Genomic DNA, 21,216 nt, shown 5'->3' on the forward strand with positions numbered 1-21,216 from the left:
AAATTTGAAATCGATCTTTGCCTTTCCCTTTTTCTTCAAAAAGCTTGCTAACAATAATATCATAATTATAAATATTTTTAATTGAGTAAAGTTGAAAATAATTTTTCAATTATCTGCCTCCTAATTCGAATATTGAAATATACGACAATGACATTTTTTTTTTTTAAACAATGAAATGAAAAATCAAAAATAAATTAATATGATGCCATATATCATTGTCTGATAAACGTTATTTTTACGTTATCAATAATTACCGTTTTACAAATGGACTGCCATGAACTCGATTCGACAACAGGTTGTTATTAAATTAACAGAAAAAAAGCAAAAGGCTCGTTAATCATGGGAAAGGGGACGCGAGATAAACCCTCGAGCCTTTGAAAGGGTCATTGAGACCAGTCAAGTCTTACATCAGCAAGAGATTTAGTGATATATAGATGCACGTTACACGATAAAGCTAATTTTCTGCGGGGTAAGACGAGAAAGGATATCGCGCACGCATCAAAGGTCACGCGCGATCAGCTGTTGCATAAATCGAGGGCAATGAGAGGGTTGCACTGACATCCCGCTTTAATCTACAATCGAGTAATTTTTTTAGCAATAATAATACGGTTACGTTTGCTATGATTTGTCTCATTTTTCATAAATCATCATATAATTATTTTCCACAAATTATCAATATATATACGCGAAAATCTATCAAGATTGATAAGCGAGATGTCTGATGTATTAAATGTTGATAATGTGAACATTATTGAAGTTTTATGAGAATTCATTCATAGATGTCAGTGACAGGTTGTTTTTAAACATAATCACGTGGTATAACCATGTATTGGCTACTCTATATAACCTTATCGTTTGTTTTGATATACCATGAAACGTGTTATTATTTGTCTGTAATAGCATTTTAATTAGAAAGTGAAATAACTATTATAGTTGTTAGTTTTCTACGACTCTGATATTTAATTTTATTAACAGAATTGATTATAGCAGCCAACTATATATAATACAGATAATTTGCAAGTATAATATATATAAATAAAAATAAAAAACAATCAATATAAATACAATAATATTCTGCAAAAATATGATTATGTTAACAAATTCCAAATATGTTTTACCCTTGACATCCAATGCGCAAAATATGTGCCAAAAACTTATTAAGAGACATATCTCAAAGGCTGATAAAATAAAAAAGTTAATGAAAGAATATAAATCAGTGTTTGGCGAGTTAGTTGAAACAAGTGCTGAAAAGAAAAAGAGACTGAAATTGGAAAAGAAAGGAAAGATTCCGCAACAAAAATCAAATACGACAGATGCAGAACTATCATGGGTTATGAAAAATTGTGGCAATAATCTGAAAAAAATCAATTTATCTATAAAGTCACAAGATGAACTAGTAGATCCTCATAAATTTAGTAATGTGAAAACTAAAAGTTCAAATAATCCAAATATTGAACATGATTTTTATTCTGAATCTAATCCAGTTTTGCAGAAGGTAGAAACTACTAATCCATCATGTAATTTATCTACCATTACAGGAGATATTAACAGTAACCATAATAAAAATATTCCAAATTTATCTAGTACTGATTGTACGATTACAAAGTATGATGTTCCTTCTAATTTTGAAAGATTGCCTGACATTATTATAAAAAATTTACCATCTTTTCCGATTATGGGCAGCGAACAAAAATCTTTCACACAGTTAACAGAAGTATTATCTATATCTGGACATAATGATCCAGAAACAATAAAATTTCCTAGCGTAACTAAGATTCTTGCACAAACTATGCCCTTAGAATCAAAATTGGCTTTAGAGGCATGGAAGGAAAAAATGATAAAAGAACTTGGACCAGAGGGATTCGAAATGCATCAGAAAGGTATTCAATTAAATTATTTTGTGAATTTTATAATCCAAATTAATCCAATAAAAAATAAAGACATTTGTTTCTTCTTTGGTATACATAGCATTATTAGAGGATGGCGCATCTCTGCATTCGTGTATAGCGCAGAGATTGCTGGGGAAAGAATATGAAGTTCCTTTGAGGATCGAACCGGTTTTTAAAAGCGTCCAACACATTTTGGAAGATGTGCATCACGTAAAGGCGATCGAGACACACGTAGCTCACAACAAATTACGTTATAAAGGCGTAATCGATTGCATAGCCTCCTATAGGTAAAGCAGACGTTTTGCTTTGCCATCGCAAGGAAATTCTATTTCAAAAACAGGCACAGCAGAGAACGCTGGTTGTTCTTTAACACAACTTTAAATTTTATAATTTCAAAAATGAATTTTTTTTCGAGTTCTTAAATTAAATTCTTAAAGTAAAAATTTTAGATGAGACAATATTTTCCTAAATAATTATTTTTATATTTATTTAAAAAAGAACAAATATATTTTCTATTTTTTTATTCACTTACAACTTTCTTCATTTTCTAAATTAATTCATATTTTTTTGCGGACATAGAATTAATATTTCCGAGTGATAAGATTCAAAATTGTTTTACATTTAATTACTCTTACATTTATTAAACTCGCAGGGGTAAAAATTACGTAATTGATTGGAAGAAATCAGATAGGAAGAAATTGAACTTGAAAGCAACGTACGACGCGCCTGTACAAATTGCTGCGTATATTGGAGCTATCAATGCTTCTAATCTATATCCTTTTGTGGTAAATATCTCCATGATGAAAAAGAGACAGATAAAATTTCAAAACATTGCTGTTAAAAGCTTAATTCACTGTTTTCGGATCAATATTATTATTTTTGCTATAATTTATCAAACATCTCGTAAATTAGTTGCTATTTTCTAAAAATATAATAAATATAAACAGCTATCTGCTATATATTTGAAAAAGATTATTGGATTTATCGCCGAGAAATATTGTAGTACCGCATTAATTCTCATATCGCAATAATTACAGTGATCATATCTACTCTTGGTTCTTCAGATAAAACATGGATTGCTTGTGATTGCTTACACGTGCGGCACACCCGCTACAGTATACGAGGTGCGCGACAATACGCTGCAGCAATACTGGGCAGCATGGTTACGTCGGTTGCAGGAATATTATTCCGAAAGGACGAGCAATGATGACAACAAGAGCAGTAGCCAATAAAACGCTAATGTGCCGACACATTGCGTATATTCATTAAAACTTTCTACACATAGAGCCAATTAAATCCTTATCCGTCAGCCACAGGTAACTCTCGGCAGAAGTTTTTAATTCTATCCCTTACACGTCAGAAGTTGCAATAATCTATAGTCTTCGGGGAGTAGTTGGAAAAGCCCTCTCCGAGGAAACCTAGAGGTACAGCAGAAGGAAAACCGCGTCGATACGGCGACTCATTAAGGCCTGCGGTGAGCTCAGCATTTATGATTTATGAGAATCCCGCGCGCGTTTTCCAGACGCTCGAAATAACGATTATTATGAAAATATGCGAGCCATTAGCAAGATACTATGATATTGTATAATTTATAAAGATATATTTTGGCTATTATTAAAAACGAACGTTATTTAAACATGAAATTAAAATTTTTTTAAATATACGTTTTTCTAAAGTTTTTCGAAAATCTTAAACAACTAATGAAAACTAATATTCTTTAATCAAATACGAGAATTCTTAGAAATATAGAGAAAACAATACTATTGTTTTGGTTTTCTTCAAATTTTTTTTTTAATTCGAAAATTGACTGTTTTTGTTTGTGTAATCTACATATATTATTTATAAATTATTATGAAAATAAAGTGTCCTAATGATTTTAATTTTAAACGTCACTTCTAATATTTAATTTTTATTGAAACTATATTACTCGAGAAAGACTTTTCATTACACAGTCTTATATCATAGGAGAAGGAGACTGATAAAAATACGTGGCAGATGTAAAAACTGATCGCCATTCCTGTCGTCGGGTTAACATACAGCAATTATAACTTTCTGCCGGCGGTCCTGAAGGGGATGCTACGTTACGCGACTCCCTGTTACAGGGCCTCATAAACATCGCGTCCAACCCTTTGCGCGCCCATGGGGATCGTAAACTAATGGTGAAGTGGTGTAGCGGAATTATATCATTCGTTGTGTTTCCGCATACAGAGACCGAGAGAATATCACGTTAGAATATCAGATATTACGAACCGCAGCTCTTATATCCTAACGGCGTTTGCGCCATCAGAGTTTGATAACATTGTACAATACGTTATCATCTTAACAGAAATTTCTTGAAATTCCAGTTTTAGTTCATGTACTATTTTAGAATTCTTTAAGTTTTGTAAGATGCATTCGTATCTTTTGCGGTATTATTACATTTCCGCGGATATTAAATTTTGTCTTTTATATATGTTTATATCTAAATCGTATATATAAAAAATTAAAAGATAACGGAATTGTCAATTCTATCTATATATATATATATATATATATATATATATATATATATATATATATATATGTATGTATGTATGTATGTATGTATGTATGTATTATTCTTTATACTACTCTTTTATATTTATGTATTCTTTATATATGTATTACTATATATGTATATATTATTACATATATATTCATAAAAAAATTGTGGCTATCATGAAAATTCTTATGAAAATATCTAGTTACGCTACTAGAATGTCACCTTGTTATATTTTTTCTCGAATACGTTTATTTTCTGTTCTCTCTCCTTTATTTCGCTAACAATAATTGCATATAATCTGCATCTAGCCTTTGACCTTTGTCAGTTCGACAAGTGTGCGTATGCGAGGTTTTACATCAAAGAATTCTCCATTAATGTGCAAAACAGCTGTACGCTTCGCTTTTCAAGAAGTGAGCTCGTGTAACAAGGCAAGTGCTGCTACATACCGAAGTATCAATAAACGGAGCAGTAATAGCTGCTCTCCTCTTGTACAATTATCGTAATAATTGAATAACGACTCTTAAAAAGGAATCAATTCACTATCACATCAATATTCAATTCTATACATCGGAATTAATTAAAAAATATTAAGAAATTTAATTTTAGCGCTCTTTTAACATATCATCGTGACAATTTCGCGAAAAATGCACACATGCACGCGTACATATACGCGTGAAATAAACTGCCGTGTCATAGTAGTAAAACCGACGACGTTGATTCAACGGAAACGCCGTTATGATGCGCGTTTCATCGTTTTTCTGTCAGATCAAAAGAGCAAGGAGAGCTGTACCGCAATCTGTTTTCGCAATATGAGATAACGTTGCAAAGTGAAATTTAGTGCAGGCCGGATTATCTGCCGCCTGCTGCCGAGAATCGCGTCGTTCGCGTCTCCCTGTAACATCCTATGAGAGGAAAGAGGAATCCCGAGCAAAGACAATCATATTTTCGGATTAGACATTTAGCGAGCGCCCCCAGCTCCCGAGATGACTCTAAATCTCTCAGTTAATCCCCGCTAATCCTCCCGTAACAGCGGCATATTTTTATCGGCCGATCCACCCTCTTTGAGCGAAGAGTTATGAAAACGATAACTTTAACTCGGTCGTGCCGCCTTCGTTCCTCTTTATTCTACAGATGCGCTGGCATAGAGAAAATGTGCCACGGAAACTATCGAACTCGCAATTTATCGGAGACCTCCGAGTAAGATGCCCTTCGAGCGATCTCTTATATTCCTCGTCTTTAATACGCCGACGAATGAAGGCGGATTTTTATTAAGTCCATTTTACGGTCCGATAAACTCCAGCCACTTCATATTTCACTAGAAATATCGTACGAGAATTTCTAATAATCCTTAATTATATTTTCTATCCTAAGAGAAATATATCTAGGAAGCCGCGGAAAAATTCTAAACAGTGGATCCACGAAATGTCATATTTTGACAAATAACAGCTGTTTTTGACAGAACGAACATATAACTTATAAAAAAAGTTATATAAAGTAAATTTATATTTATATTTTATATAAATTACTTATATAATTTAAATAAAAATTTATATGTATATTTATCTATATATTATTTAAATTATTAAAAAAAAAACATTATTTACATTAATGTAAAATTCTTTCTTTAAGATTTGTTGTACATTCCTTTCCTATAGCTTCGAAAAGCTATTGCATGCAATATTTTCACCTAAAATCGTAAAAACTTTGAAAACAAGTTCAACAGACGGTACAATTGGAAGTAATCGCGAAATTGTTCTTCGCGACGTATTTCTACCATTAATACGACGCTATTGAAGAACTTTCTATCACGCTGCGCGTAACAATCTCTGTGAGCGTAAGCGCGTTCCTCGAGAGATCCCGGCTGAAAGTCATCGGCGAGTAAACTGGAGCACGTCCGAAATTACCAAGTTTTCATCGTGCCGCGGACGTCGAGCGAACCGATGTCGATATCCTTCCGAAGAGTTTCCGCGTCGCTCTCTTGACGGCTAACCGCGACGAGTACCTCTAACGGCGAAAAGTTTATAAATACAATAGGGGAGGGAGAGGAAAGAGGGAAAGTTTGAAAGCGCTTCCGGGGAAAATCGACGATCACGACCGTGTGCAGCCTACGATAAAGGCGAAGCCACGAGGTCTCCGACGAGTCCCTTGCCCGAATCAATCCTCTTCGGCGCCGAAGGCTCGTCGTGCATGAATTATCGATCGTTGTTGCGCGCAACAACGGTCACGCTACATTTGCCTTCCAATAATAATTAATAACCAAACGAAGCGCGCGGAGCGCCAGGGCCAGGCTACAAAGGACCGGATTACACGCGAGACGAGAAACGACCACGTGCAAACACCACTGCCGCCGGTCCGGGCATTATAATAGGATGCCTGCTCTCCCTCCTCTCGCGTACAACTTTACACTATAACTTTGGGATCCTGTGTGCATGTACTGCGGTAAATAAAATCGATAAATGGTTATTAGTAAATAATCGTAGCGGTTTTTTTTTTGTAAGCTTGCAAAATAATATAATTATATTTTTTTTAATATTCATCTATCTTGTCCTTTTTTTACTTATTATCTTATTAAAATATATATTAAAACGATTATCTTCTGCAAAGTGTCAGCTATTTTATTTTGTAATTTTAAAAGCCGACGATGAAAAACACTCCCGACGGTGTTACACAAATCAACGAGAACAACTTGCCGTTTATATAAAATGATCACTGTTTCGTAAACATTACGTCGGTCGGTTTATGCACTTACAAACGCATGTTTCCAACGTGCGGCTTTCTCCTCTTTAGGGACTTGCTCAGGTGCACACCTGTGGTCAATTAGTTAGCGTGCATTAAAAGCGATTCAGACTGCGTCCTAAAGCGAATCGTATAATTGTGTTCCGTTATAGTTGGCTCTAAAACGCGTATGCGTAATAATGCGGTGTTTTGTTGACATTAATAAAATTTTGATAAATATACAAAGGATTTTAATGGAAAGAGTCCTTTTGTTCGTGAGAAAACAAATCGAATAAAATTAATTTGATTTAAAGCACTTAATCCTGGAAAACTTCATTTGATACGCTTGTCAATGTAATACTCTTTTTTTTTAAAGAATATCTTTGAACTCAATCAAATATGCCGCCGGTCAATTGGTACCTTGGTACAGTTTAATTGTGAAAACGATTAAGGACGAGACAGATTTCGGAAGGCAACTAGTTCATGAATATCTATCCCGTGTATCGTCAAATTCGCATATCGTAATACTTTCGCAGGCTCATATTGCATCACAACTTTCCCGGCGTGTTCGTCGTCGCGCAATACGTCATCGAGCCGCTCGCGAGCAATTTCGCGGTGCGCTATATCTCACCGTGGGGAAAACTCTCGGGTAGCTGTATATATTGCGAAATCGGCGAGAGATCTGCCGCAAGCTTGAAAATATAACCCCGGATATAGCGAGCGCCGTACTTTCAGTTGCCCGATGCTCCCATTTCTCGAGTTCGCGCCCGCTGGATTTTCGGCCTGAGAAACGAAGGGAATCAAATTGTCGATATCTCGAGACGATTACAGATATATCCGAATAGATCTTCTATCAGATAATTTTGCACGCTAATTATTTATCATTTTTCACGTTGAACATTTCAATTTACAACATTCAGTGTCTCTAATAAAATCTGAATTAAAGTTCTGTTGACATCGAATGTAAAAAAACATTTGCTTCATATCAGTCTAATCTTCCTTTTTAAATAATTAAATAATTTAAATCTTCAGTTTTGAGCATCCAAATTTTAATATGTCGGAATATTCGACGTATTTAAATTCTCAATTTTTCTCATTTATCATTTATTTATCACACATTGTTTATAAAAATCCATCCGACATTAGAACTATTATTCTTGAATATTTAAGGCTGTAAAATAAAATACGCGTGATATATCCGAGACGTTCCGTATCTCTAATTTAGTAAATCTGTATATTTCACGGGATGATGCAAGCTCACGAGACATTTGAAGAATTTTCAATTTTCTCAATTTTCTTACTTTTTGTTCGTTTCTTTATACCTGCATTACGCGTGCAATAGAATCTGACTAAATATTCTCCTATTCGCAAAAAAAAAAAAAAAAACTACTCGTGCAATGAAAGGCTTTAACTTGTGAAGAATAAAGTAACAGCGGTCCTAGATGTCTCCCGCGAATCTAAAATCTCCTGCGAATTTTCAAGCGGGAGGTATTCGTCGGATGAATTTCCGCATTTTTCAGCTTTCTCTCCGACTTGTCATTGAAAAGAATCGGGTCCAGCGGGGCTTCTTTGTCGACAAGTTATGGTCGATGGCGGCACTTGGTCTTCTCTCGCAAAGAAAAATTTTCAACATCGCGAGTGTAACGCCAGAAGTGCATTACTTAATTAAACTTTAGCCGCCGAGTTATGCCGCTCGTAAAAAGGAGTCGCGATATTTTCTGGATATAGAAATCACCGAGTTACTCGAAAGAAGATTAAGAGCAACGAATCTGAATTCGGAGGATTTTTCATCCTTTTTTTTTTTTCAAAAACACTGTCGAGCAAACGGGGTCAACGAGATTTCGTACCCGCGGGAGTTATTTGTATAGGTCGATGACAATTGTCGGCGAATTCTGATTATCGGTCAGAGTTTTCGGAAAGTTAAAGGATGCACTAAAGGACAAGTGTATCGTAAAGCGAGATACACGTTACACCGATAAATGTAATTCTACACAGAGAAAGTTATTGCTAGTATTCTCCTGGTGTTCAGAAAATTACTATTTTCTAATAATACAAGAATAATTCGAACGAAGCTCGTTTCTGCATACTTGTATTTTTTTACGAAACGTAAGTAAAAGATTTTAATTTTCTTCCGACTATTAAATAATTAAACAGAGAGGCGATAAAATAAATTACGTTTTTTCCGGACAAAAGAAGCGCTTTTTTCACATTAAACTTTTTGTGTAAAATTCTCATTACAATTTTTTAATTACATCAATATAAAATAATGACATTTTTTTTAATCACCGCAATATTGTGTCATCATTTTATATTCACGTAATTAAAATTGTAACGAGAATTTTACACAAAGTTAAATGTGAAAAATACGAGGTTAATCAACTTTTAAATTTTTTTTAACCCTATCACAATTAGAAAAGATCAAAATATTTTTTCACGATAAAATTACTATAGGTGTTCATACTTTACGACTACTAAATAACTAAACAGACGTAGTAGAATAAATTACGTTTTTGCAGACGAGAAAAACACAACTGATAGAAATCGACACGAAGAGAAGATACGACGTGTTCGATTTCTTTAATCTTAAATGTTATTTATGGTTAAACAGAGAGAAATCTGGTCTTTCTCTCGCGCTAGGAAAAAGGAGGTCGGTCGCCGATGCAAGACAAATGCAGTTTGCAGCAGCTCGGAATTGATGTTCCTCGCTCGAACTCCGTGTCGATCGACATGCCCGAGCGAAATTCCACAAGCGGCTTTGGGGTGGAACACGGTGTGGTTCGAGTGCGTCCGCAATTCCGCGGAAGAGGAGACGGAAGGACGAAAGGCGAGCGCGACGAAAGAGAAAGAAGCGGGGAAAACGCTCGATTTCACAGTCATTGGCTCGAGAAAATGCGACTATAGGGTGGTTAGAGGGTGGGTAGAGTCGTGTGCGCCCGAACGCGCGATCGGTGGGTGTGCAAAAGTGCCCCGTTACGTGTGCAGGGAGGACACGTAAGGTAGATAGGGTGGAGCTGCCTGCCAAGAGGCGACCGACTTGAGTGCGGTCTTGCACGTGCCGATGCGTGCGTGAAAGCGACGTATGTACGTCGCATCGCGGGACGAGCGCTCGCTTTAATTTTGTACATTTTTTTCATTTTTTCTCCCATCCCATGGCGTGGCTCTGTTTCGTTCCTTTGGGAAAAAGGAAGGAAGAGAGATTATATAAGAGATATATTGTGGTATAGGGGCGTCTTCAAAGATGTCTCGATAAATTTTAAAATTAGCTATTTTTCAGAAAATATGAATTTATGAATTTTTATAATTTTTGTTTTGTTCAGGCAAATAATTTCATAATTCGATCTCGATTTGTACTAGAGTTTCGAAATGAATTAAATTTCCGAGATAAGTAGAATGCACCTTTCGCAAGCATAGTATAATATAAATTTTGCGAAATGTCCGTGCTTTCATCCTCTACCGTTCTTCCGGGAATTTCCTAAATCTACGAACTGTCGGAAAATAGAACGTGGAAGAACGCGAAACGATTTTCGCTGTCCAAAGTAACTTTCATCCGAGTCCGGGTCGTCTTAAGCGTTCCTAGACGAAGCCTATAGCATCCCCGGAGGAGCTCGAAGAGGTGAAACTTGGAGCGGTTTGCGGCATTGGGCGGGTTGCGGAACCACCGCATGAAAAGGACAAGGAGACGAAGGGTGGGTGTATCGCACGCACGACGTGGCAGGATCCTTCTCGGTTAAATGAAGCTAGCTCTCTCTCTCTCTCTCTCTCTCTCTCTCTCTCTATTTCTCTGTCTCTTCCTCTTTCACATTCTCTCTCTCTCTCTCTCTCTCTCTCTCTCTTACTTCCTTCCGCCCCTTTTATCCCGTCATTCTCTCCCTCGCCAGCCTCCGTTCCTACCCTCTCGCTCAAAGTCGTACTCTCACCGTGTCGAGCTCACTAGGCGCGGCCCCGCACCGACCGAAATCGATTTTGGAAAGACGAAGAGAACGACAGAGGGAACACACGACGGCCACGCGAAGGAGAGAAAGATGCGATACAAGATTACGGGACCGGCCGGGCTTCCCTCTGATCTCCTCTCCGTATCGGGAGGGCACCCTCTTTCCCGCGACCGTAGGAAGGTCGCGGCTGGTAAGCAGGTCCTCTCCACCCCCGCCAACCCTCCCGTCTCTCCCTCGGTCATAGTCGAGGAAGACGCGGCAAAGCGCGTCACCGTGTGCCATGCACAGCGATTTCCTGCTTCGTGCCAGGAGCGTCCGAAAATTGGGATCGTCGATGCGACAATACCGGAGGAAGCACGGTGGAAAGATGCTGCGAGTAATAAGCCAAGGGGAGAAAGGGGATTTTCGTGCAAAACCGGTAAATTGGGCTCCTAATGGAGATACATGAGATGCGAGATTTCGTTAAACCGCGGCTCTTTGCAGCTGCGAATTTTCATTCTAAATGAGAAACATGAAAATAGTCTAGTTAGTTTCTAATTATAATTTATACGCAGAAATTCCCGGCGTGATATTTATTTTAATGGCATTTTTTATAAACTCGCGGTTAATTTATCTTTAAAAATGAATGTTTTTTTTTTTTCCTAAAAAAGAAAATTAAATAATTAAATTTCCGAAAATATAAAGAGATATTAAAATCGCAAATATTTCTGCCTATCGATTCCGGCTTTTCCGACTTACTATTATAGAGATATCAATCGTATTCTTCTTTTATTTATAGATACAATTTTCTTTGTAATCCGTAAACGCGAAGAGGATTAAGTATGTATGGCTTCCTTGTAATCTCGCGCATCCCGAAGAGTACGACTTTCCTGTTGAAAATGCGCAGTTCACTTTATAAGAAAAGGCTCGTTAGTCGCGAAAGCGACGTCGCGTAACAAGACGCAAACATGCTGCATTGCAGGGAATCACAAACCGAAAACAAGAGCTTCGCAAATTACACAAGAGCAATGCAAATGAGAATTTTATATCGAGTTGTATTAGCCGTCAATGTTTTTCTCTTTCTCTCTAACTCCGGAGAGAGATCTCGGGAAATGCAAAGAACTTTTTGAAAAGTCGACGTTCCATCGAAGAGAAGATTATCGATCTCAATCTGATGCGATCGAGACGACAAATAACGCGAGATTTTATCGATTAGGGGTAAAATATACGATGCAGATCACGTAGAGAATGCCGGGATTTTCTCTGATCTCACGGTATCGAGAGGGTTGTTCTTTTTACGCGGTAAAAAGCTCGCCCTTCCCTCTCCGCGAGAGAACGAGCTTAAGCCGGTGGCACACGGGCGGTGTTTTGCTTCCTGGCCGTGAGATTAAAATTTTATTCGAACAAACCAGAGGTGGGTGTAAAGCTTATAAAAGTTAGTTTTTTTACAAATTTTTTTTCAACAAACTTATTTAAAATTTTTCTCATATACTTTCCATCTCAATTTTTCAATCAAATATCTACTTTAAGCACAGTCAGATCATTCCTTTTTAGAATTACTCAATCGAGCTCCAATCAAAAGAAAAAACTCTTCTTTCAAATCTTTAAGCGGAAAACCGTTCGTCTATTGTCTGTTTGAGAAACATAAAGTAGAATTTTTATGTAGAAACCTATGGAAATCTTTTAGAATCCACAAAAAGAAAATTGAAAATAAGAACAAAATTTTCACTTGGCTTACAAAAGATTGATAAAAGAATTATCATTTTTATTATCACACATATCATTTTTTATTTTGTTTATTTATATATTGAAATTTATTATGTCCCGTGTGTTGCGAGCTTTATATTCGCGAAAATACATAGCGAAACGCGCTCTGGATGAGCGTTATGAGCGAGATGATCCGATTGAATTTTGCCCAGGAAGAGGGGTCCGGCCTGCGTTTGAAGATTAGATTTTAAGCCGGTGTTCGTATGTATCCGGTTATATCGAACATTGAATTTTCTCCCGCCGGGGATCGGACGACTTTTTCTTTTTTCTTTAAAGCAAACCTCGAATCAAAGAATGTATCCAGTATAATCGCTGACACAAGGATTTCGATACAAACGAAATTAATCAACGAGATGTGAAATTCATTATTGCAACAGTATATTAGAGAGAATTGATATATTAATGATATAATTAATATTCGATATAAATGTAATTTGAATAAAAAAGAAATTTTTGAGAAAATATAAAAATTGATAAAACAATCTAATCTATAATATTTAAAAAGCGATTTGCAAATAATGATAAATGCTTCTATCCACTGACGTGGGATAAAGTTTTTTTCGACGTGACTGCTGACGGGAAAGAAGAAAGCTTAACGATCCGCGATTGCCACTTACAGTGTGTTTTCCTTCAGAAATTTTCCCGCGAAACGTCGGCGCTCGCGGTCCCATCGCAAGTGGGATCAATACCGCGTCGTCGCCGAACGAAAGCTTCTTTTATCCCGTATCGGGACACAATTTCATCTCCTTCGGTTAGGCATGAGTACCGCGTATCACCGTCACAACCGTGCTCGAATAAAAGTCGTCCCTACTTCTCGGCTACGTATAAGGCGACATTTTGCTTTCGACGGGCCACTTCGGCTTTTAGTTATTTTTTATTTCTCTCTTTTTCTCAGCGTCTCATTTGATATTCCCAAAATGTTCCGCTATACTTAAAAATTAAACTCACGTTTATATTCATAAGCAAATGAATCTTGTTGCAAACTAATTTAATTTAAAAACTCATTTTCATCGGCCAGCTCCTTTTCAAGATTGGAAAAAGGAAGGAATAAATTTCTTCGGTCAGTTTTGCTTGGATATAATTTAAGTTCATATTTAGAAGAACACTTGTGTAAATTCAAACTTCTCATTGATTTATTTTTATTTATTTTAATTTGATGGAATGATTGTAGTGTTTTTTGAAGAAAGAATAAAAAATTTTAAAGAAATATTCTTGCCAGCGGTATCCCAAATCTCTTAAAAATATCGTCTACTTTTGCGATTTAAAAATCTAACCGGCTGTATAATAATTTTTCTCCGTCGATATGTTTTGTCCGCGAGAGATTCAATCAAACTTTCTCGATTTCGACATAAAATCCTCAGGAGAGAACAAAAACGGGTCCAACTTTGATAAACTAGACGCACTACACGAACGAGTTTGTCTCTTTAAAAAATGCAAATGTCGCGCGGATATGTACACAGAAATCATGGAACGTCCTGTGTACCATCCATTTCGGTTGCAGCACAAGCTGAATATTCGAGAAGCACGCCAGATAGATGCAAAAATAATAAGATGTCTCTCGTTACGTTACGCTCGTAAGCTATGTTGCCGGGAAAAAAGCGAGAAGAGAGACGTTATATTCGATCGTGACAGCTTTATTTATTTTTAGTCGTTTTTGTAATTTTGACATTTGCAGAGAGAGAGAGTGCTTTTACTCTTCCTCCTAGCTTTTATCTACCGATGTAAAATTTTCGCGTGCAATTCTTTTTTCAACCTTATCCTGCTTGTTTCATGCGCTTATCTCTCTCTTTCTCTCTTGAGAATTAACATTATTAATATTATTACGATTATTAATTATGTATATAATTAAATATAAATATAAAAATTTGTAGAATATTTTTTCATACTTGTTAAGAAACTTGGAATTAATAATCTAATAAAAATCCCACGCATTTTGCTCAAAGATACATAAGTGAAAGGGAAATTCGAGGTGCTTTACATATACATTACATATTCATCGCTAATTACATGTCAATAAATAATATACACACGTCCTTCATGGATGAGCCGAAGTTTAGGCTCGACTTTCGGCAGTTTGCTTCGAAAAGACGCCCGTTCATTTTGCCCGTGGAAAATTATAACAAATTGAAATGCAAAATTATACGTTCGTCATGCGGCGAGACTCATGCAAGTAGTGTGCCGACGACGCACTTCAAGCTCGGGACGCAAAGTTAGCGGGCGCGCCAGTAATCAGGCTGGTTGCCGAGGGAGAAACCGTTATGAGAAACGTGTCTAGCATGGCGTATATATCCTGGTAATTAAATTGTTGCGCCTACATATCCTGTCTACGCGGCCGCTCGCTAAGTAACCTGTCGTCGTCGGATTACGCGGGACGCCTGTCTCGCCTCATTCAAAATCAATCCACGTCGCGCTCTACCCTAATTTGAGCCCCCGTCGACTCGTTTCGCGATATCTACCTACCCGCCCTCCCCTCCCTCCCTTTACTCTCCCGTATTTGCAGGGACACGTATCGATTCGCCTCCCCGACGAATTACGTTTCCGAATTTCTGTCCAAAATTATTTCCCAACGCGACACTGTTCGCTCTCTACTGCATAGTTATTCTTTTCGAAATCGTGGTATGTATAAAGCGTATAGATCAAATATATATATATATATATATATTTATATCATCCCCATATACTCTGCACCGTTATGAAAGATGGATCTCTCTCCATGGTCGCAAGCGAAAATGCGTGACACGAATAGAAGAGCGAAAGAGAGATTAAGGAGAAACGTGTTGAGATACGTGGAAAAATTTAAATACTACAATGTTATTGCTATTGAAATAGAGATAATGTGCGATAAAATACTGTCAAACTCGATGGCTATATGAAAAATAGCTTTTGAATAAATTCGAAGATCCTTTTAATATTTATTCAGACTTTCGAAATCTGTTTTGCAATAAATAATTTGTAAAAAAAAAAAAGCATAAATTATTAATCTAATGAATTTAATGATTTGATTGATATAAAAAAATCTTACATCGATATAAAAAATTCTCTTTCTCGGCACTTTCTGGCTCTTCTACTAATACTAAAAAAAGATATACAAAAAAGATCTCTACTCAAAGCGTCTTGCACTTGCTGTACAATATCCAAGTCCTTCCGGACGTTCGATAATCGGATTTGAATAACTTCTCAACTCAGCTGGACCTGCAAAGCAGCAGTGCTCGGTATCGAATCGAAACCTCAAAGGTTCCAGTATGCATCGTCAAACGTGTATTTCAACCTTCTCGTGACTTTTATGGGGCCGTGTCAAAAGAAGGAATCGATAGAGTCTCTCAATTTTCGTCTCTTTTCCGAAATGTTCTCGTGACGGCTGACGAGAGAGAAAAAGACAGAGAGAGCGAGAGAGAGAGAGAGAGAGAGAGAGGCTGTAATTCGACATGTTTCAGGACCAGGGGCCAGGTCGTAAAGTAAGCCAGGACGCGGCTATAAAATCGCTCACAAAACCGCTGGTGTCCGGAGAGTAACGAAGAGTAACCTGGTCGCTCGCGCTTCATTTTCCCGTTAATTTTACACGTTTATAGGCAGTGGCATTTTCCCTCTTTATAACATACACGCGGCATTTAACTCTCGGATGACTCTACTCTAGTTTTCCTTTATCTTACTTTTCCTAAAATTCGCTCGAACAAAGTTACTAGACAATCTACAATTCAAGATTTCCCGTCTTCTCTCTCTCTCTCTATCTATAATTTTATGCTAACGTGTACAGGAAACATATTTTGTAAATTAAAATATATACACATGTATAAAATACATATTAGAGAACGTATGCATTATATATGCAGCGCACATAAAATTATAAAGAGATTTATCTTTGAATGTTATCGTGAATTATATAAATCGTCTAAAGTGGACTTAAATAATACACATCAGCTTCGAAAGTAGCGCATAAACTCGATTTTATAAATTTTAAGTGAGCGAATACGCTGAGGCATCGATTTTAGCAACACGTTCTAAGTTGAATTATTTGCAAGATAAATTAGTTGTTGAACTGTGTGTAACGGGATAAGAGAAAAAAAAAATATTAATTTTGTAAATAAAGGTAGAATAACATACTATATCAATTTCTTAAGATAAAATGAGAAAAATTAAACAGCGTTACTTCAAACTGTATCAAAAAGTTAAACACTACGCGTGTATATACCGGCTGTGGTCTATATAAAACTGCTCTTCCGCACCGGTGAAAAATTGTTAAATTGTGAGTTTAAAGATGTGAAATTTTAACTTATCGTATTTTAAAGTTTCGCAGCGAATAGCTTCAAAGTTTGTTGTGCATTTTCGACATTGAAAAGCGATATTTAATAAGTAATCATTCATATGTAATATGCAGTAACGCCATGCAACAATGTTACGATTAGCGAAACAGTGCACAAGTAATTGCCCCTCAAAAGATTTTGAATTTTCTTCTCTGAAATTTTCCCTCCATCGCTTCGCTTTGTATCGCACTCAAAGGTCCAATTAATTTCTACTCGAGCGTACCATGTCGCTCATGGTTCGTCAGGCGGCTTCGTCCTGTAACAGGAGATATCAGAAACAACGGATAGCATTGTTGCCCTGGAATGTCTTGAATTTCGTCAAACAGAACGTACGTCGCGGTGCCGATACTCGGAATTCCCACTGACGGTGATTGCATTATTCCGGGCGCATCCTATTGCATTGCCTGCCGGCATGAGCTTTAACCCGATATGCGGTATTTGCAAACATCGAGGGAGATCTATTTCCTAATAGTCCTTATCATGTTAGGCAAGAATCCTCGTACGAAACGCGTGCGCTTTTTTTTTATAATGAGACATTTTTATTTTTAATATTTTTAATATTTTAATGCCGCAATCTTGCGAATTTCGAACGTTATTTCTTTTGTTTTATGGAGAATTATAGTATCATATATTCATAAAGTATCGCCTTACTTTTTAAAGGCAAACTTGATGCTAACTTTCCTTGGAATACAAATCAGTTTTTTTAAATTCTGTAGTTTATACATATTCCTTTGCTTTGTATTCTTTGCAATTTTAAATAATTCTAAAAGATTCAAAAAAATATCCTACAAGAAAATAAGATTACTCGACATTTGAGATTTATAGATTAAGAGATATTATAAAAGGAAATATTATACTACGTGTATTACATAAATTTTTTTTCTAGAAAACATTATTCTCTTTTGAATGAAAAATGCACAACGAAACGTAATAAGCAAAGGATATGTTATCTCAATATCGCCGTACACTATTCATCACCGTGTTGATTAATCACAATTAGGGATAAAAGGTACCATGTGCTCGGTTTTTGCGAGGATAATACTTGTCCCGAGAGGCGTTATATCGTGTGAAGTGGGATCGACACCTTGTCGACGGCACTTCATTAATCATTTGTTGGATTTTACGCGTATTGTTCTTTTGATACGTCCACATTTTTCGAAATATATATTCGCAGAAATTTCTTGCACAAATATACACATTCGCCATAGGTGTTGTCACTGAATGATATTTTGTATATTTTTTTTATGCAAAACACGATGATATTTGAATTATGTTGCAAACTATAAAATTTTCTTTTCAAATTTTTGAAAAAAAAAACTTCGATATTAATCTGTCTTAAAATTAAAAATAAATATTCTGAAAGACTACGTATTTTAAATCTTTCATAAAGATACTTATAAATTTATAATCAAGTTTTAAAAAAGTTTATATATACATATATTGATTTTTTTTATATATATATTTAATTCGCATTATAAATGTAATTAATGCTTTTCAAAAGGTTCATCTTAAAATATCTAAATTGTAGATTCATGCTTTTTCTATTGTTAGTCTAATTCAGAGCCCTTTGTAATCTCGCGATTGTTTTGACGAAGGGGAAAGACACAAAGGCGACAACATTAAGAATTGTTCTCCGTGAGAAGCGCTCATTAAACAATATATGGATCATCCTGTAGAGGAAATGCGGCGGAAGGGGATGGGATAGCTTAATTAGATGATTGGCCTACCTATATCTAGGATCGATCGGTCCCCAGGACCAGGACAGTCCGACTAATGCCGTTTTAATCAACCGCCCGGTATGCGAGACCTCGTTAGGCTTCGGATGCCAAAGGAAAGTTCTGTATCCTTCGGCGAGCTGCGGCTATTAGCCTGCTCCTAATTTGATGGAATGAATAAGTAAAAGTCCTCCCTTTCGTGGTACTCGAAACAGATGAAAAAGTTGCTCCTCTCTTTGTGTTTCTAAATGTTTCCGTAATTCTGTCAAGTCGTTATATTCAGCTCTCATTTGAATTGACATCGATCGATGAAATTACAAAATAAATTTACGTGTATTGATAGCAAATTTATACGTTGACAGCTAAGGCACGACATTAAAATGATTTAAAAAAAAAAATAAATAAGATTTACATCCATTTCGTAGCAGTTTTTTATCGCATACTTTGAAGAAATATTTCTGCTTTTATTCAAAAAAAATAAAAGATCGACTTTAAACTGTTCAACTATTCAATGCAAATATAAATAAGAGGCGAGGATATAAAAAAAATTTTTAGTAAAGCATTAATTTCGCGCGAAATCGATATTCTAAAATGATTAAAGATAAAGCAAATCGATGTTTTATATTAAATTATACGCGATACTGTCCAAGTACATTTACAACGATAACAGGACGTTTTATGACTGCTATGAATGCAACGGAATTACGGCAATTTTTCTCCGAGACACTGAGAGAGGAAAATTCATCGCAATTCTTCTTCTTTCACGAATCAAGTGAATCGACGTATTTTAAAGCGATGCATAGCCTCGTAACCGAGACGTCTGAAATACGGGCACATATTTCTCTCGATACATCTACGTGTCTATATACATATCAGAGAGACATATGGAGAGAGATAAATAGATAGAGTGAGAAAGAAAGGGAGAGAGAGAGAGAGAGAGAGAGAGAGGAGAGAGACGGAAAATAAGGATAGCAGGTTTGGACATCTAATCCAAGGTTTAACATGCCCGGGTTGTCGGGTTCGAGCCCGCTAATGGAACGTTAAGCCAGCTGAGCCTGGGCTAACTTTGTACACCTTATCGAGCAAGGAGGGCCTGATCGAGAGCTCTCGTTTACTTCGGCGTTGCGACGCCTTGTTCCCGTCGATCAAACAGGTGTTCGCCTCGGGCAGGCATTTACGACGACAGCGATTCGTTTAAGAGGTCTCGCACGATCAAGGGATGTTTCGCTGCGACGAGCGAACGTCACGTCGTTCTTAATAAGAAAATTATTGGCGCATTATTGACATTAATTGATTAGATTTAATAAGCCAAAGATATCACCGACAAATTTCATAAATTGTTTAATTTTACGCGTAAAATGATAATACATATATAGAAATTAGTAAAAATTATATCTAATAATGACAGACAGATTAATTAACAAGCAATAGCATCAAGATCACATTAAACAATCTAGTTATTACCGATTATACTAATTATACTAATTAAGATATCGTATATTCCGCTGTATACAGTTCATTGTAAACAGTGTTTGTCTGTCAACACAGCGATCTGTTTTAAACGTTCGCATAATTTCTGCCTCATTATTAACATTCAAAATTTTCCAGAAACTCGAAATATACATAAATGACATCTGCCAAAACACCATTAATGAACTCGTTTAACGAGCAGTTCTCTGGAAAAAAAAAAAAAAAAAAATGAAGCTAGGAATTAAGCACAATCTCTGCTGATAACGAAACGTGTCGCGCGTAAGTATTAACTTGCGTTTAATAGAGACGAATATGTTTATCTCTGTATAATTAAGTCATAAAGCTATAGTTGAAGGTGTTTGCCTCGCGGCATCAACTGGTTACGAAACTACGCAGGTGCTACCTCGTGATGTTTGCCCTTTATGAAAGACGCGCATTGTCGAGCGCTCGGTGATAAGATAACCGGCGCTCGCGAAGCGGTTTCCGGCTTGTTTCCTCCGTAGATTTTACCAGGAAAAGAACCATCTCCGCATCCATCCAGGATATCGAAGAGAAAATAGTATTCGCGCGATTAGTTTCGCAAATCCCTGAATTCGAACGCCAATGGGTTAAAGTCGTGTTCAGTAGCATAACAAATTTCTTTCGTTTCGCATATTTTTCATCGTATAATAAGTACGATGTGATTCAAAGTAACTGAAAATTAACGGCAGTAATAACAGAGTCATTTGCTTCACGTGTAAAAAAAAACAAATAAAAGACGAAAAATATGTGCAAATATTAAAAGTTTATTTCCAATAAATTGAAATCACGTATAGGCCTTACGTCGCTTCGCGAGCACCGTGTGTACTCGGAGAGGGCATTAAATCGAATCGGACTTAAATCGTGCGTGGAAAGCTCGAAAGCACAAGGCGCCAGTTCAGGGGAGAA

At 36.5% G+C, this 21,216-nt stretch overlaps 2 protein-coding genes across 3 annotated transcripts in view; one reads left to right on the top strand and one right to left on the bottom strand.

The window, feature by feature from the left end:
• Nucleotides 1-21,216, bottom strand: part of LOC126857641 (uncharacterized) — a 63,009-nt gene that overhangs the window by 2,563 nt on the left and 39,230 nt on the right. The window lies entirely within an intron of this gene.
• LOC126857591 (mitochondrial genome maintenance exonuclease 1-like) lies at nt 860-3,137 on the top strand. Of its 2 annotated transcripts, none has more exons than XM_050607207.1 (4): nt 860-1,880; nt 1,969-2,176; nt 2,542-2,674; nt 2,927-3,137. In XM_050607207.1, the coding sequence occupies exons 1-4, from the start codon at nt 1,085-1,087 to the stop codon at nt 2,927-2,929; spliced, it is 1,140 nt and encodes a 379-aa protein (XP_050463164.1). In that variant the 5' UTR covers nt 860-1,084; the 3' UTR covers nt 2,930-3,137. The 2 variants fall into 2 exon arrangements, with proteins under 2 accessions (XP_050463164.1, XP_050463163.1); XM_050607206.1 differs by having other exon boundaries at nt 2,954-3,137.

This window comes from Cataglyphis hispanica, chromosome 22, assembly GCF_021464435.1.
Source record: "Cataglyphis hispanica isolate Lineage 1 chromosome 22, ULB_Chis1_1.0, whole genome shotgun sequence".
NCBI classification, from domain to species: domain Eukaryota; kingdom Metazoa; phylum Arthropoda; class Insecta; order Hymenoptera; family Formicidae; genus Cataglyphis; species Cataglyphis hispanica.